At 41.2% G+C, this 19114-nt stretch overlaps 1 protein-coding gene across 2 annotated transcripts in view; it reads right to left on the bottom strand.

Moving 5' to 3' along the window:
* Nucleotides 1-7165, bottom strand: part of LOC122773631 (Down syndrome cell adhesion molecule-like protein 1 homolog) — a 90157-nt gene extending 82992 nt beyond the window's left edge. The window contains exon 1 of one of the 2 annotated variants that reach the window (XM_044032436.1): nt 6566-7165. In XM_044032436.1, coding sequence (XP_043888371.1) covers nt 6566-6608 — 43 coding nt within the window. In that variant the 5' untranslated portion in view covers nt 6609-7165. The remainder of the gene's footprint in view (nt 1-6565) is intronic. The other variant, XM_044032435.1, reaches the window with a different exon arrangement.
* Nucleotides 7166-19114: the final 11949 nt, after the last annotated feature.

Genomic DNA, 19114 nt, shown 5'->3' with positions numbered 1-19114 from the left:
GAAGGAATGATTACAGTTATAAATGTTCAAAAACAACTCCAATGGAAGGATATCGCTCGATCAGAATTGTGCTAAGAATAGTCTCACGTTGTCACATACCGATAATCACAAAGTAATGTTATTCTCCACACTGTCAGACGTTGTTGCTCAGTGCACAGGCTGAAGAAGTCATTCATTATACATGTTTGATAGATGGTGTGTCTTGTTGGAATTGTTTGATAGTATTTCATCACAGAGGAAACAGCAGTGCATCCTTGGCTACACATGCAAATGTCCAAGACCAATTTCTGCTGAGACTGTCAAGGTGTCCACATCACGGTTGGTTTGGTCAAGTTTGCATTCATACAGCTACAGCTACGAGTAGCAGCTGAAGAATGTGTCAGCGATTTATTTATGTCCTTGAGCTATTTGTTTTTGTTCCTTCTGCCAACGCAAACAACATTTAGGGTGCAAAAATTGCAAGGATATGTTGCACAAATTAGCATCACACTAGTTTGTAATCATGTGTGTGTGCTGATTAGTTAAATATGCTTTTAATCAAATCAGTTTAAATTATTCACGTAATTTATTTGATATATAGCATAATCTGTCAAACTCCTTAAGGTAGAGAATCACTGTCTGACAAGTGTTGGCACCAATTAATGAATGAATGTTAATATATGCAGTTATTTCCATAGGAAGAAATATGTACAAACTTAAAAAAAAATTAAAGAGACATAACTATATCCCTATTTCTACATATATTTCTCTTTTTAATGCCTTAGATGTGATTGCCGAAACCCAGGTTGAGAGCCACTGCTTACACTCAGAAGTACAAACAAAAAAAAAAATCAAAAAAAAAAATCAAACCAGCTAAGATGCAATGACTCGACAACAGTAATCCTGCAACATCAGCATCCTCTGAGAAACCGGACTTCTAAAAAGCAGCAGCTTATGATGTGACAGTTAATTACTTTGTCCTACAGAACACACACACCCACACACACACAACACCCCCACCCCCACACACACACACACGTGAAAATATAAGTATACAGCTACACGGAAGCAAACCATGGTTTACACCACATGGATTACAGCCTTCAGCGATGGGACCACAGTGATGACCGCATGCACGATCGAAGGCATGTCTTTGACTTTGAGGTCAAATTTGCAGATGAGGGTATTGTTACCTGGCATGAAGGGTCACCGACTGTTGCTGTTGGGTTTGTGTGTGTGATGTGATATTATAGACACATATAATAGAGCTGTAGGTTTTTGATTGACATGAGTGAAATTCTATCCTGTCCCTAAAAGTTGAGCAACGTTTAGTTGATGTGCAAATGAGACAATAATCAAATGTAATACCTGGAACTGTCATAAGCTTCAGAACCTAAATGATCTAAACCTGACCTTTCATGTCATTTGAATTAGCATCAAAAATTCTAAATATTTCATGTAAAACAAAAGCACAGAGGACATAAGATCTAACCTTAGACGGTTATCAGGGTTCTTTTGTGGCTCCAGGCTTTTGCACCGGAGAAATCAACTGTATTTTTACTGTATTCCCTTCTTTGAGCGTGAATACCCTGATTTAAAACAAAAAAAGGTCAAACTGATTTTGGAATAAAACACTCAGTCAGAGTCAGAGACAACTCTTCACAATAGTTTTTACATTTGTTAATAGTTTTCCCCATTCTCTCCCTTTCCTATTTTTCTTTTGACTCAAATATATATTTTTTTTTAGATACACTCAAATGTTCCTGTTTTTGCAATTTGTATGAAAAGGTATGGTATGAATATGTATGCTGAAGAAGCATGGATATTCTGTCTCATCTACATTCATCCAGACATACACACACTGAGACAGAGAGGGATTCACACACACTATTTGCATAGAAAAGCAGGGCTATAAATCCCTCTCCTTCTTCCTCCCTCTCTCACTCCTTCAAACGCATAAGTCACATAAATACATTTCAGATCGCAAATATACATCCATAATAGCAAGTGGATTTCCTATTCGGTGAACCATGTAGCACTACAGATAACAGCACACAAAGCACATTCAGGCCAAATAACTGCTGTAATATTTAAGTCAGTGGCAAAGCAGTCTTTGTAGTGATGCTACAAAAAAACAGTGGGACACAATGGGCAAAAGATATGATCAGGTTTAATAGAGGAGGCTGCTAATTTACTATACAATAACTCCAGGGTGAGATACACATTAGGTTTGCATGACAATGTTTTGCAGTTTTTGTGTGCTGTGCAGTCAAGAAAAGGAAATCAATTTCAAACATGGTGTCATGTCAGTGGGAGACAAACTGCCTGGCATGATATTAGGGCTATGCATACATGCATGTAAACACACACACACACACACACACACACAGAGATGTGTGGGGGTTTTTTGTGTGTGTGTGGTGGGGGGAGTGTACAGCTCCTATATGTGATTTATGCAGTGTCAGTAAAATATTAGGGAGCCATTTCAGCATTTGAAAATTCACTTCTCCCACTTCAAAAAGATGTTTTCTTCTGTTGAAGTGAGTGTCAGATTTGTAGAGATGTTTTTCTTCTATTCTCCCTCAGAGACTGGGCCATAAATTGTTTGATAGTAAGCAGAACAGGAGAGAGAGAGAGAGAGCAGAGTGAAAGAGAAAGATGATTGTGAGATGCTGAAATATTACTGTGTGCTTGTTTGAGTTTTGTTGAGGTTGCCTCGCTACAGGACACCACAGTTGTGTTGTTGTGTCTAAAAACCTGTTGAGTGAGTGGTCAAAATCAACTTTGTCTGTGTGATATAACTGGGTCATATAACATTGCTGTTGCTATGGACTCTACATATGAAACAGACATTTGATATAAGCCTAGATATCTGACCCCATGCCAGAGTACCTTGACCATTAGCACACTCTGTTCAAATTCCAATTCATCTGAAGAGAAATAACAACAAACCAGCCAGTACTTAACAGGAGGGAAAAGTGCAATAGAGGTTTTTTTTTTATGCGCCTCCAAGGCAATACCACAACTGCCATTATTATCTAACACCACTTGGCCGACGTGTTTCAAGACAAACAAAATGTTCAGACTGGATATGAGACTTGATCAGATGGACGTGTTTATGCTGCACCCGCTCAACTGCCAAACGCAGAGCGCCAATAACACCCGACTATGAAAACAGGCTTTGCGCGCCGGAGCACAGCGAGGGAGGTAAAGTTAACGTGAGAGGGTGACATGTAGCTGTTATACTGTGTGTGTGTGTGTGTGTCTCTCTCTCTCTGTCTGTCTCTCACTGACATGCTGCGCAGACACAGTGAGACAGAGAGCGGGAGCAGTAAGACACACAGGCCTTGTACGTGCTTGTCACCGCCGTGCGTTATTGGAGACGTGCGTCACGGATACTATAATCATCTAAATCATTCATCTACATACCGCTGTGTTAGCTAATTAAAATGGATCTTTACACATGCTTTAAACTAGAGAAGGGCTGTGGAAAAGAGAAGTGGGGTTTCGCCTTTTAGGGCAAGGATTACGCACAAACTCTGTCACCTCCGGCTTTTACACATTGAGAACTTTTACTTTGCACATAGACCAATATAGCAAATGATGAGTATCATTGGAGGACATACACACACACTCACACATATATGTATATATATAGAGAGAGAGAGAGAGAGAGAGAGAGAGAGAGAGGTTTTGCAGGCAGAATGAAAAATACTGCCGCAATATGTTTCCATCAGCAACATAAGAAGCCTTCGTCACATTGTGAGTGTAGCTTGCCTGGTCGCCACTACAGTCTGACTCATACTGCAATTACTGGGCTCCCCCTTCAAGCACTTCTCCTCCTTTACCCGCTATCTGTTTAGATACCACTTTTACACACAGCCCCGTGGTCCGCAACACCACAGGTCTCAGGAAAACACAGGACCCCTTTGTGGAGGACTGACAACTCTGAAGCGCAGGTGATAAAAGCACCTAGTTACAAACACATGGAAATGGCAATAACATCTGCGTATTATTCACTGAAACCGAGAATTAAATGTGTTCAATGGCTGATTTGATCCTCACAGTAAATGCGTATATACAGACCATCAAATACACAAATACAGTCCATGCATATAAAACAACGTGTTTGGATGAACAGTCAATATTCATTTTCACGTGTTGCAGGAGCCACGTCGACCGAAACTGGATAAAACCAGAATCACATTAGTTAATGAAATAATTATAGCAGGATGTCTCACTCCACCTCAATCAGCCAACCATCTTTCCATGAAATGTGTACAATTTAACTCCTCAAATTACTATTCTAATCAAATAAAATTTTATTTAAAAAAGGCCTTTAGTAAAAAAAAGAAAATATATATTAATTGCAATAATGTTTAGCCTTCACCATTTTCTCAGGCCCAGTTCTGGCCTATCAGGCCTCAAAGCCGATGCCCTCACAGTCCTCAGCTGAGTATGTCTCAATTTTAATTCCATAAAATGACAGGAACCTCCCAAATCATGACAAAGAGGAGCGTATTCCTTCCCCCCTCTCCTCGTATCTATCCATCTATCCATCCCTCCTCTCTTCTCCCCCCCTCCTCCGCACTCATGCGTGCAGGTGTGCTGACATGCAGCCAAACCAACGCAACACACGGCCAGTGATGACTAAGTTAATGTCGAATTAATAACCAAGTCATCTTATACAGATATAATGTGTGGGGCTCGGAAATATATTTTCGGATTCAACACAGTTCATTAAAAATGTGTGTGTGTGTGTGTGGGGGGGGGTCGTGTGCAATTCTGGGAGGCGCGACCGAGGCAGGAAAATACGCAGTCCTAATGCATATGCATGTGTCAGAATAGACCTCTATTTCCGTCTTATAATAAAGTTCATTAAAATTATATTACTCGAAAATACACAACTCCCACGCGAGACCACAAATCACATCTGATTCCTGCAAAGTGGCTGGAACATGGCGTTTGAAAGGCAACGGAAAATGGAAGTTTGTTTTCCACTGCGTTATCTACATCTCTCCCATCTCAAGCACTCTTTCCGCTCCAGTGACTGTTTGCAGCCCCCAGCCCTCCTCCCCTCTCTCCCTCTCTCTCAAACACACACACACACACACACGGGCGCACGCATACACACACACACACTACATCTCGATCAGTCATGGGACAGGACGATGTACAGTGTGTATAATCAAAAATAGACCCTGTAATCCAATTACATACAACAAAAAACAGCACAGAAGTGCAGCCTGGCAGAGGGCAGTGCCAAGGCCAGTGATGGAGACCAGGACCATGAAACACTGCACGTCCTGATCACAATGATAAACTAATGCTTAATATTACTCCAAATGTCTTATTACATAAGCACCATCATCATCATCATCTTCATCATCAGCAGCAGGCATCTTAACGCACAGAGGAGTGCGTAAAAATGATCGTCTGTGTAAAAATCTTAATTGTTTATATTTGCTTGTTGCAAAGCAGCGTCAAGTAATACACACAGAAACAAAAGAAACTAAATTTTTTTGCACGTCAGAGCACAGGTGAATCATTCTCTCCCATCTGCAGCATTTAAAGCGAAGCCAATCAGTGGAATCTGGTGCCACAGAAAATGGTGGATGAATAATTAGACCATGGGATGATGATCAGCAGCGAGTGTGCACACACTGGCACAGCAGCATTTTAGCAAAGCAAAGAAAGTGTGGACTTAATATGGCCTCGTCTTTCAAATGTCCAAGCGGGGGCACATTATCTGCAAATTAAAAGCCAGCGCTCAATAACCCCAGCATCAGTTCACGCGTCTCTCATAAAATGTATTGACCCTTGTTGCCTCACAGCAGGGAGCGCGCGCGCACACACACACACACACAGTATTCTGTATCCTTAACTTAACTGATACAAATGGCTTAACAACCACCCAAGCACACACACACAAACGCACAGACTTCATCTGACATCTCATTTGTTTGGGGGCCTAAGGGGGAAAAGTCAGCAAATCTACATTAAACTCCTCTAACCCCGTTTGACTTGAGTGCGTAAACAGCGGCTACAGCTGTGGCCAGCGCCACTGCTCCTCCGGGTCGCCCGTCTGCCCGCCTGCAGATCCTTATCTGCCTGTGCTCCTGTTCAGCATCCTCCATATTCACGACACCACATCCGCGTAATCATCATGCAAAATGCAAATGCACATTGTCTTAACCCCCCATCTGTATGAAAAGCGCTTAAAAAGATCTGTGCCGTTTTCCCTGTAGGTGTGTTCCAAATTAGGTACATGTTGTTTTAAAGCCCGTGATAAGCTTCTTTTATCATTTATCAATTACAATATCAGCGAGCGTGAGGACCTATAAGAGGAATGCGAGCACTCGTTGGGGGAGAAAAAAATAAAGGATGAGATGGAAAGCATCCTCTCAAAACATGATGAAAAAGTTACCAGTTCTTCTCCAAAGGTGATGGAGAGTTTGATTTGACATCTGTGCCTGTCACCTGTGAGTGGAACCACTTCTACACAACATGCGTCCATCTGATAAGACGATCAATACACACACAGCCAACTTCACAGTCACAATGAGAGCAGATAAGCAACACTCACCTTCTTGCAAAGAATACAGCAGAAGTAAAGTTACAAGCCACATGCCATTAAAAGCAGTTATATTTCACAGGAATGTTGTGCAGTCCCCGAGAAGAGTGCACGGCGCAGCGGTCGGCCAGGCGAGGCTCCGTGCTGGACTGGTTCTGCTGATGCTCCCCGGCGGCGGTCTCTCTCCAGCCCTGGTCCCACACTCTCCAACGCCGAGAAACGAGCCGCGGAGAAAGTACCGCCTCTGCTCCCCGCTCTCTCCTCCCCTTACCGGGACAGGCTGCTGTCGCTCCACCCCCAGTATCGTAGTGATGCGCCGTGATGGAGAAGTGAGCCATACGCGGGACCAAACCACTGGCACCACCTCAGTGGAGACGTTGATTTTATCGAACCAACTTTAAAAAAAAAAAAAAGAAAGAAAGAAAGAAATGTCACAAAAGTGATTGAAATGTAGCTTTAAGCAAGTTCAGAGAGGAGCGGTTGGAGGGGGAAAAACGCCAGCGTACATTCTCTTTTCAAATGAAGTGAGGAATGTGCGTAAATCCGTTGCCTGTATTGTCGGTGCAGTGACGAGCTGATAAAAGTTCAAATAAAGTTTCCCTCGCCACAATAATGCGCCACGAGAGAAGACCACTCGCCTTTCACAGCGCGAGTTCATTCATTCATTCATTCGGGAGATTGGGAAGATGAGAACGTGTGAAGCGCGTACAGGCTGCAGGCTCCGTGTGTTTCAGTGGGCAAGTGAAAAGTGTGCATGTCACCACTGGCGGTCAAAAGGACTATTGCTTATGGAAATCGATGTTAATCGATCGATGTTAAAACAGAGCAGGGGATTATTTACTTCATTAAAAAGTGGCCATCATTCTGTGAAGCCCTGGTCAATAATTAATCTGAACTTTGACCTTTGTCTCGCTCTCTCTCTCACACACACACGTGATTTTTTTTGTCACATAACTGCAATTTGATTTGCTCTATAACTCTTTTAAGTCAAGCTTCACTTAACTGGTTATAGATTTAAAACAAGATGGAGCTTTGCTTCATAAGGTCCCACCAAAATATTAACTCTAACACGAGGATGAGAATCTAAACATATTAGCTGTTCCAACTCCTATGGGTTTTTTTAATTTGGCATATAACAATAAAAAAAATGTAAAAAAAATAAAAAATGAAATGTCTTTAAAGGTGGATGGGAGATTATTTCTATTTCTGGATCAGTTTTTACTGTATTGCTTAAAATCCTCTTTACTCTCCGATTATAACCAATTCATTAATACATTGTCACAGGAAAAAAACAAAAATGCAATCAGCCTTGGAGCGGACAGGCCTGCAAAAACACCATCCAATCATAATGAATGGTCCCAATTATGTCATTGGATCGTGATGCATCAATCAAACTGCCATCTGACCCCTCTTTGTGCACTAATCGCGCATGCTCAGCAGACAACGCCAGAGCTTATGCTAGCTTGCTAAATCCAACGAGACAGTTGCAGCAACGCTATGTCAGAAAAGGCGTCAACAACAGGTGTAAACAGGTGCAAACGAAAGATGCTTTTTGGGGAAAAGCTACTGCCAAGAAAAAGTGTTCCAAGTGCTCGGGGATCCGTGTCCGTTGCATGTTCCGTGGCCTCGGAGGGCTGGAGAAAGGGGCATAGACTTTTAAATTCAAAATATAGCGTGCTCTAACTGTTTTTTCCAGGACCTCCAACCCTGTCTTTAATGTTTGCGGTTTGCGTTGTTAAAATTGCGATTATTTTTTTTTTGAATGGAAATCTGCAGCTCTTCTTTTGAGAGGTATAAGTTAAATGGCCTAACAGATACTAAAATCTTAAAATATTACTCACAGGGTAAAACTGTTAAATGACCTGGGGGCCACATGAGCTTCAAGCCTGGTCAGTAGGGGGCGCCCATGTGAAGAAAAGTCCAACTGTGTAGGGTAAAAAACTGTGTCGGGTCAATATTAGTTTAAATTACATCACAATATTCCAACATTTGGGACGATATTTTACGTTATTTCGAAATAAAGGTGTTAATTAATTAGTAATCAGTAAATGTCAAAAACAAACACCATTTAAGTGAAGATTAAGAGTTAAGAAGTTAAGAGCCACATGTGACCCGCTTGAGGTCACTGTCTTAATATATAGGTGTGAATAGTGAAGCAGCAGGACAAACAACCTGTAGGTTCTGCACATACAAGTCTGTTTTGCATGTATTTGCACTGCAGCTGTGCAGCCTCAGGATACAACCTAAACATTAAAGTTCATCCTCATCTCAACGTCTAACCTGTTTGAGCAGCAGTGTGCATGTCAGTGTGTATGTACGGACCTATGTGTGTGTGTGTGTGTGTGACTGTGGCCTCTCTTGTTCGCATTGAAGAGACGCCCTGGTGCGGCAAGCAAGGTAGCACACACTGCCTCCACTCTCCATTATGTAACAGGTGGAAACACACACACCCACGCATCCCCTTCCATCTCTCGCTCTTTCAAACACACTCACAAATGTGCACACAAAAAACACAACCACCAGGACGCACAGGAGCCATATCATAAAATATTTCGTACATGTAATTTCAATTTGAGATTAATGGGGAGGGGGTTTTCTTCAGTGTGATGCACTCCCCTAGTTGTAAACTGTGTTTCAAGTTTAAAAGTGCAATGAAGAGTGAGACGGGCACTCCAGTTTAGAAATCTGACAGCCCTCAGAGAAAAGAATCCGTCTCTGCATCATATATTCTCCACCTCAATAGTCCTCCTCGTGTCCCAATGACAAACTGGACGTATAACAACACCCGGTACCTTGACACTCAAACAAAGCTCCTCACACACAGCAGCTCCACCCAGCACCTCTGCATGGTAACACATGAAGTCTCTGTCAGGACTTCAAAAGGCAGCATGGCGAGCTGGTTAAGGGGCTGATGTGAGTCAGCCTGACAGTACCAAGCAGGTTGTACTCTATGTCAGCCAGTGATCATCATGGGCTTTGACAGCCTGAGCTGGGCCAGCCAGGCCAAAGTACAGGCAAGCAGCTCCCAGACAACTCCAGTGACTGTCAAAGGGGACGGGACCCAGGACAGGCTGCCACCACACCACTAAAAACTACAGCGACCATGTGACTCTGCTCAATCACTCTGCTCCATCGTTGCCTGGAGATAGGAAGCGAGGGCAGGAAGAGACTATGAGGAAGACAGTCTGTTGACTGAGGAAGGAAACGGGTGAGAACGCAGAGGGTAGAGGAGGGGTGAGTGGCAGGCAGACGGAGTGATGAGGCAGATAAGTTAATGTGGTTGTTAATGCTCAGACAATCAGAGCTCCCCCTCAGGCTTCAGCTACATGCTAGGATCATATTAACAATAACGTATCCAGTATTAATGCATCGCCCATGGCCCGGTGAAAACTTCGTCAAGGTCAGAATTAGGAGAGGGTGAGGGCAAATGCTGCAGCTGCTCAGCTCTGTGCAAGGTCACAGGGATCAGAACGGGGATGAGGAAAGAGCTGCAGGAATAGTGATGATAATAGTGGACTGTGGTGTGAGGAGCCACTGGGTAAATGATTCAGTAAAGGGTAAAAAAAAAAAAAAAAGCATAGTTATGATTCTTTAGAAGTATTACATGGCAGTGAGAATGGACTTCAGAACGTGAAAGCAGAGTGGGCTGCAGAAGCCTGGATCTACAGCGGGGCACCAAGCTAACCCCACCCCACGCTACTGTCTGTCTGTCTGTGTGTGTGTGTGTGGAGCAGCCTCTGCATTAGGCTAATGTGAACCACACAGCACCATGCTGCAGCTCATTAACAGGAAGGTGCCGACCAATAGAGTGTGTTTATCTTTAACCAGGCATGCGTGATCGCTGTGGCAGATGTGTGAGAGTGTATCAGAGGATGTGCGAGCGAGTGTCTACATGGCGGCAAGAAGTGTAGGACGTTTACCTCTTGCAGCTCCTATGCCCTACAGTGGAGTGTGTGGTCTGCATGCTTTTCTTCCCGGGTTTGTATGTGTTTTTGCGTCAGAGTACACAGTAGACATCAAGTGGTGTTAATTTATTCAAATGAGCTGGAGAGTATAACAAGAGGATGGGGTGAGGGGCTTAGGTGGTGTGTGTGTGTGTGTGTTTGTTTCTTCTGCTGGAGGTTCATCTCTACACCCCACACACACACTTTTTTTCCATGCTTTCAAATCAATTCAAATCAGACTATTTGCATGGCTGATAAGGAGGGGAAGCGAGAGGAAATGTATGTGGAGAGGAAGAAGGAGAAAGAAAAGAAAACTGGAAATTGTGAATGATGCGATTCAGAGGCAGACAGAATGCCTGCAGACAACAACATACCGTGCCAGGGCAATACCGCCACTTCCAAGATGGCTGCTGCTGGAGGCGTCCTCTGTGGGACCAACCTAGAGACCTGCTGCTCTTGCTCTGCAGTGGGTGACACACAAACAATATTATTGTCTGACGCCTGCTGTAAAACCACGACGAGGACAATGACATGCAAACATAAAAGGATCAACATTTACAGTTTGGATTTGAATATGTTGAACACTTGAGATGAATATGGTTGTGGCTTATACAGAGATATTGATCAGAGATATCTAGTGACACCCAGTGGTTACAATTAAAGATGTTATCATTAGAAAATCACAGTCCTCCTGGTGCAGGTTGATGAAGGCAAAGTTCACCCTGTGTGAAGGTCTTCCATAAATTAGTGATGTCAAACATCTGACCTGCTGACCAAGTTCACTTCTCCCTTTTATCCAAATTGTTTTTGGTTGTTTATAGATATTTGTAAAAATGTTTGATAAATATAAAATCACTAAATGTGGGTTACGGCCCTGGGGCCCCAAATTCTTAGGGGGTGAATGGGGACACGAGACCAAATATAAGCTCCATGGTCCATACACAGGTTAATATAGTAGGGGTGCACAGCTATAAATACCAACACTGGCATCTACACACTGATCAGATAGTCGTAACAGATAATCAATAAGCCATGTGGCTCACTGTGTCGAAGAGACAGAGAGGATACTGAGCCACAAATACTTGATGAATTAATTGGTTAAAACCAATTTGCATTAAACAGTTCTCATTCTAAACAGTGATCATATTATTTTGGTGATCTTGTGCATGTTTTCATAAATCCAGCTGTAGTGACATATAAACAAGGGATGAACGACAATAAATGAACAAGTGTTGACAGTCAAATCTTTGTAGTTCTGGTCTGTTACATTACATTGAGTCAACAATGGGCCGAGCAGTGACAGACTACGAAAGAGAGACAGAAAGACAGGAGAGACACTGGAGGCAGCAGGGCTGAACAATTAATCGAAATTTTATCGAAATCGCAGGAGGCGCAATATCTGTTAAAGCCAAAATGGGTGTCAAAATGTAATTTTAGATCAATTATTGTCCAGTTCTACACACGTCTTATTCTACAGACTGAAGAGAAAAGATTTGTTTTTCACAGATCTGCACACATATCACACAATAATCATTTTATATATGATATATACATGTAATTTGTTTTTCAAATGAAAATGAGAATAATGATGTAAAAATGACAATTCCCTCTGATACCGCGAATCATATTGCAATCGCAATTAGATATTTATTCAAAATCGTTCAGCCCTAGGAGGCAGGAAAACAGAAAAGAGAGGAGGTGCAGACGAAGACATGGAGGCACTGAGATCTGGCAGGTGTGAGAGGATGTTTTAGCTGAGGGCAAAGTTTTCATCTTGATACATTGTGCTTTGATCTTATCATGTTTCCCACACTTAATCACTCTTGTACCTTTGTGTTAATGGCTAACCACACATGCACACACACGCACACGCAGACAAAATCTCATTTAAACATGGAATTCTTACTAGAATATCAAACAGAACTGAATAGTTGTGCCAACAAACTGTGGGATTTGTTGGCAACTATGACAACTGGGGAGTTTGAGACATTAATACTGGCCAGAGCTTACATTTTACGTTACTATCAACAAATTCCATCAAGTACAGCTGCAACCAACAGTGATGTTCAGGTTTGGTAACTATTCCTGCGAGGTCACAGGGATCTAAATGGCTCTCACTTGGCGCTTTGTCTGCCTTTGAAGAGATAACACTGTGTCCCACCTCCTTCAACAAAATGCAACTGACTCTATTGCTGTGTAAACATGGAGCTTTTCAGATCGTTCATTGCTCATACCCTCATCATCCGTAGGGACGGAGTTATTAAAGTGGCTAAATATCCTGGTGTAAGTTAGTTGAGGTCACTTCTTCAGGTCCTCCCATCACACAATTCACAATAAATCTATTGCAGTAAAAAGACTAAATTAAATTCTTTGAATACACAGTAAAGCAGGCTGGCAGTGTGAAACTAATGCTAAAAGAGTCAATTTAACTCTTTATTTTCAACTGTTAGTGTTATGTTAACAGTAAATGAGTTAAATTTAACACAGATCCCGTTTGCATCTCGTCCTAATCAGAATTGGTGTTAACTTGAATGATTGCATCATCCCTTCTGAGGTGTAACGCGTGATGTTACCCACATGTTAAATTTCACAATTACTGTGGAAAACACAGGTTCTGCTTCAGTGACATTAAATTGTGCCTATAATTCATGCAAAGTGGACAGAAGAGGAATGGATGGTTTTTTTTATCATTTTATCATTTATCTAGGATAAAATTCATCAGAGAGTCACAGAAACAACATTAAAATAGTAGCATAAATCGCCACCCATGTAAGAACTAAATAGGCATTAAAAATGCAAGTGCTTAACAAATGTGCAGTTAAAACACATCTACAGCCACATGTTTGTGCCTCCAACTCATTCAGTAGCCCTTTAAAGTGTTCAGTGAGACCAGCAGCTTCAGTTTAAGCTGATTTTGCAAAGCATTCCACTCACAGGGAGCAGTAAACGCTTGGTTCTCACTGATGGAACTGACTGATAAAAGCAAGTGCGCTGACCTAAGACCATAAGAACCTGCGTGTTTTTTTCTTAAAATAAGTCCACACAGCTGACATAATCACTGCAGAATGGCAGTCAGTCCGATCCAGTAATTATTTGACTGGTATCTTCAACGGCTCAGCAGCAACAGGATAGGACCTTGGTGTTTATGGGAAGAGTGAGTGATCAGCCCTCTCACACCTGTCCAGCATGTGTCTGTGTTGTTGTTGTGTGATGTTATCAGCTCTAGTGAACTGTGTGATGAAGGGCTTCTCATGCTTACCTCAACTGAAGCCCTCATGAAAGCAGGTGACCTGAGCCCTGAGGGATCAAACCGGTAAAACCGCCTGGCTCCCAGCACTTGGCAGCTTGCTGCAGTAACTTTTACAGCCCAGTCCCTCATTTTCCCGCAGATTCAGGAGCCTGAATGGAAGAGTCCTTGGGACTCACTCAGCTGACAGCTCCTGTCTCCCGCTGTAATGACTTATTTATACAGAGATGATTAATCAGACACACTTTTCTGGCAGCATGATTAATGTGCTTTGTCATCTGTGCTAGAGCAGAAAAAACACAGTGGTCGCTTCTTCCCTGACTCTGACGTGAAAGCAAAACAGGACGTCCTGTTTGAGTATGAGTGAGTTAATGTAACTTTCTGATGCATGACTGAGGTCCTTCCTGCAACCTTTGTTGCTTCTCCCCCCCTCTATGGTTGTGTTGCTTCCCATGTGGTACATGACAGGAAAGGACCTGTGTGTTTGTGTGTGCGCGCTGCATAGGGCTGAATAATCAATCAAAATTCTATGGGAATCGCAATAGAGCCTACTGCAATATTTTTAAAGCCAAAATGTGTGTCAAAATATCATTTTAGATGAATTATTGTCTTGACCTATACACATGTTATTCTACAGACTGAAGAGAACGTCTTTGTTTCTCACATATCTGTACAAATATCACACAGTAATCGTTTTAAATGTGTTTTTTTGAATGAAAATGAGAATAGTGATGTAAAAATCTAACAAAAACGGTGAAATCTCCACTTTAGCATTTTCAATAATAAAATAAAAGTTTCACAAATACAATAGCAGGCAAAGTAAATATCTTACCTAAACTGTTTTCACTAAATGTTACGCGCTGCAGGACTGTTTGTCCTGTTTGAACACTTAACTTTACCCTTAAGTGACGAATCAGAAGCTAACTTCAGTGTCATTCTGATATTGCTAATCATCTCACAATCCCGGTCAAAGGAATCGCAATTAGATATTTATTCAAAATCGTTTTGCTGCAGTAATACATTCAAAACACTCCTACTATTATTCTTATATTACTCCTATATATTCTGTCTTATTGTGGGACTTTCTGATGTTTTTGTCTTGAGTCACCAAATAAATTAGCTTATTTTTTAAAGTCTATGAACAAAGACTTTTCTTCTTAGTTTTAGTTTATTACGTTAAAAGGTTATTATAATAAGCCATTTCCACACTTAGGAACTACTAAACTATACTGTAAACAGGGTCGCGATTGTTTGTAATCGTTAAAAGTGGATCTATATATATATATTTCTTTTTTTAAAAGTTTGTGGGGGAAACACGGACCTTCAGTGTTATTGTTATCAGACAACGGTCTAATAATCTAAAACTTCACGATAGAATAAGTCAATATCTTTCAAAAACGTCCATCATTGCAGCGAGTTGAGTTTCCACCTACTTCTAGTTTCCCTCGTTTTTTTGCAAAGACGTTTGATTTCCCTCTCTTCTTCAGCAGCTTCCGTCCGTCCGTCCTTCCTTCCTTGCACCATGAACTTCCTCTTCTTTCCTGAGGTCATGATAGTCTCATGGCGCCCCCTACTGTTTGGTTGTGTTACAGCAAGCCCAAGGAACTGTAGTACAGCCCATTTTATAAACACAAACCAATTGAATTGAGGCACACACTTTCTTCCTTTTTTTCTTTCTATATTATATATTGCTTTTTAAAATCCCTTTTAGTTTAGTTTTATTTATTCTATTTTATTCTTAATTTATTTGTTATGTATTTATACTTACTGCTGCACTGGCCGGAGAAGCGAAGCAATTTCATTGTATACCTGATGTGCACTGATAATAAAGGTTCTATACATCAATTCAAAACATGAATTTTCCTACAACATGACTCCAAAAATGTTTAACACTATAACCTCAATTCCTCTGGTCAGTCAAGTGAAAAAGGTCCAACAGTTTGGTCAATAAAACTGTTAAATGCAATGCGAAACTGTGATTGGAAATTAAAATTATATCTTGATAATCCATCATGATGTTGCAATTAAAATCATTTAGGATGATAATGCACACCATTTCAAAGGTGTGCAAAAGTGTTTGTTTTGATATATATGGCCAAAAAAACATTGAATCTGTAAATAACAGTAAAAAATAAAATAAAATCAAAACATTAAATCAAAATAAAATGAATATATGGTACATACATTATGTAAAACTTAATATTTTGGTGCATTTAATCCATATTCAGCCTTTTATTACCCTACATGAAGGTGAAACTGATGTGATTTTCACCGAAAATGACAACATGGAATTTGTAGATATCAGGTGTTGCCTTTTTTTTTTGCAAAATATATTAGAAACCTCATGATTCAGGACAAACAAAAAGCAAACAAATATAGCAGGGCTACACACACCGTTTTAATATAAAACTCTTATATTTTAAACACACACAACAGTCGGCAATACTGTGGCACATTGCAGCGCTCCTCTTCTTTACTCCTCCTGGACGCGTTTTGGCTGAAGACAAAAGAGTTGGGGTTATTTTCATGAATGAGAACTTGACAATGTTTAAATTTAACACCACCTTTTAAGAAATCGTTTGTGCATGGTCTCGCGGTGACCAGCAGATGTCACTATATAACCATATTTAAATGCAGCTGTTTGACACCAGAGTTCTCTTACCTTGGATTTGCCACATCTGGTGAGCTTGTTGCCTTTAGAAGAAGAAGAAGAAGAAGAAGAGATGATTGAGCGATTATTTCTTCTTAAAGCTCAAAATTGTTGTGGAAAAAAAATTAGTCACTTTCTGAACAACGCTGCTGTACACAGTGGGTGGTGGGAGCTGAAATACATTTCAGCCTCATGTATACAAAGCACGGGCTTCCGTGTCCTTATTATTAGTCATGTTGTCCTAAAAGTCCTAAAGTTCCCCAGAATTCAGGTTCTGCCTCAATAGGACCAGGTTTTGGTCTCCACAAGGGCTACTGGTCCTGACAAGGTCAGTGTTTATGTCAGAAAAAAGTCCAAAAGAGGCGACAACTACAACATACAAACATGCACAAGGGTACACAGAGTGGATGTGTGGCTGTTGACTTACCTGCCAACAGAAAGAAGGAAAGGACCACAATGACACCAGCAAACACCAGCCCTCCAACACGCAGTGTGTAGTAATCTGTAAAAAGAAAAATCACATGAGATATTGTCAGCAGCACATATAATATGTATATTATATACATATTATATGTATATTAGCAGCACATGAGATTATGGCCCTCATTTCTCTTGTCCCTCTTCTTATTTCCCAATCTTATTTTCGATACCATTTTCTGTTGCATCTACTCACCATAGACAAAGTCAGCATCAGGATCAATGTCAACACCTGTGGGCAGAGAGGAAATCCTGTCAGATCCAGTCATACAGAAACCAGCGTGTTATCTCTGGATCGTCTGGGATGGATTTATACAAAGTTAATACAAACAAGCCTGTGTGTCTCTATATTAAACACTGTATACATATATATGTGTGTGCGTATCACTATACCACCTGTAAGAGGCACAATGTAACATGTTAGTACAGTTAAATATGCATTCATAATTAATCATTTATTGATTTTTTTGCTCTCTCAAATTTAATTTCCACATAGTGACATTAACATACTCAGGCAGCGTACATAGTTATAGTTTTAAACCCTTTTCTTCATTAAACATTCATAAACTGGATTACACCTCCTGTCACTTGTGTCAGAATGAAGTTTCTGTGCCTGCAGCTCATTGTGGTTTTTGGAAAAGTGAACATCAACAATGAGTGTTGCTGCAGAACACTGAAAGGTGAGAAGATGAGACGACACTGTGCCGCTACAGGGCCGTGTTTGATTCTCCCTCTCGGTCACGCTCTGACGAGTTAATAAGTCAGCGTTGTGTTTCGCAGGTGTGAGATGAACACGTTCGTGTTGAGCGAGAACACACCGTGAGCCTGTAAACACCGGTCATTAAAAAGATGTCAGGTCAAAGTGGCTATAGGATACATCAGCTGTGTGTAACTGACCTTTAGGGGACGACATCTTGGCCTCGCCTGTGTGTGTTTGTGTGGTCAGTCGACAAAACTGCAGGGACATTATACAAACAGTGTTAACAATAACATCACAGCTGCCAGCTGGTCATTCATCAACGTCTGTTGTTTTAAATGATTTAAGCATGCCCTTTATTGTTTTAAATAATGGCAGTCAAAGGCATTCAAACATTGTCTGAAGGTCATAGATGTTGCATGTGTTTCTTTCACGTTTTAATAAAACTGGCTTTAAAATCGGCTAATCCGGTTTAAATGAAAGGTGGCTGAGAGGCTCAGAAACTCTATGTGTCCTTTGCAAAGTGCCTTGGTGTGCGTCTCTGCTGCAGACTGAACAGCTTTGATCTACACTGAGAACTTTAAGAGCATAATTGATTCTCACTCACTCAGGCCCCTTATATGATTCACATCTCTCGACCTACAATCATTAACTTTCAGGGATTAACAGATGAAACATTTCCCTCTCTGTCCTCACTTGTGTACCACTGTGGTTTGTTGCTTTCCTTTATCGTGTGCGTTGGCTTTTTCAATGCACCACTGAGTGTAAGGGCAAACCGGACAGTTACTCATTAATATATTACAGCACCAATATTCATTAACCTTGAACCTTGCACAGTCTGATAGAGGTTATAGATGGAGCAACAAAGAGTAGCTATATCTACCGTGGCGGCTACCTAATAATACAATAATTGATACCCATATAATTCTGACGTATAATCACCTCGAAAGTGGATCACTAATTTAGGATTTATTCAGCTGTTGGTAATACAGTAGCACAACACTGATGCTTTACTGTCTGTCCTCTAAACCTACTTTTACACTAACTGAATCACATGTGCTTTTATATTTATTTGATAAAACAGTAGTTTCAATCTCAGAACACAGAAACGCACACATGAAATAAAAAGATGTCTCCTTAACGAACACGTTAACACTGTTCCTGTGATATGATCCAACAGCAGATATTTTATTTTATTTTTTCACAAACTGACATAAACACAACATATTGACTTCTAAAGTGCATCCATTTTCTAGGTTGATGAAAACAGTAAGCGACTCACCTGAGCTGCTGAAGGCACGGTATTACCTCTGTGCAGGTGTCCGTATGTGTGCGTGTGGCCCACACTCAGTGTGGGACAGGTGCAGATAAAACGCCCACTCCACAGACTTCCACACCCCCCCAGACACACACACACACACACACAGCACACCTCCACACCCACAGCCATATACGTCTCATAAATGTTGGACTCTGATGCCAATAAAGAGAAAATTTGCCAACCCTTGAAATCACAGCAAAAAGTTACTGATTCATAACCTTGACT

Source organism: Solea senegalensis, linkage group LG8, assembly GCF_019176455.1.
Source record: "Solea senegalensis isolate Sse05_10M linkage group LG8, IFAPA_SoseM_1, whole genome shotgun sequence".
Lineage (NCBI taxonomy): Eukaryota > Metazoa > Chordata > Actinopteri > Pleuronectiformes > Soleidae > Solea > Solea senegalensis.
This window is presented reverse-complemented; position numbering and strand designations above follow the sequence as displayed.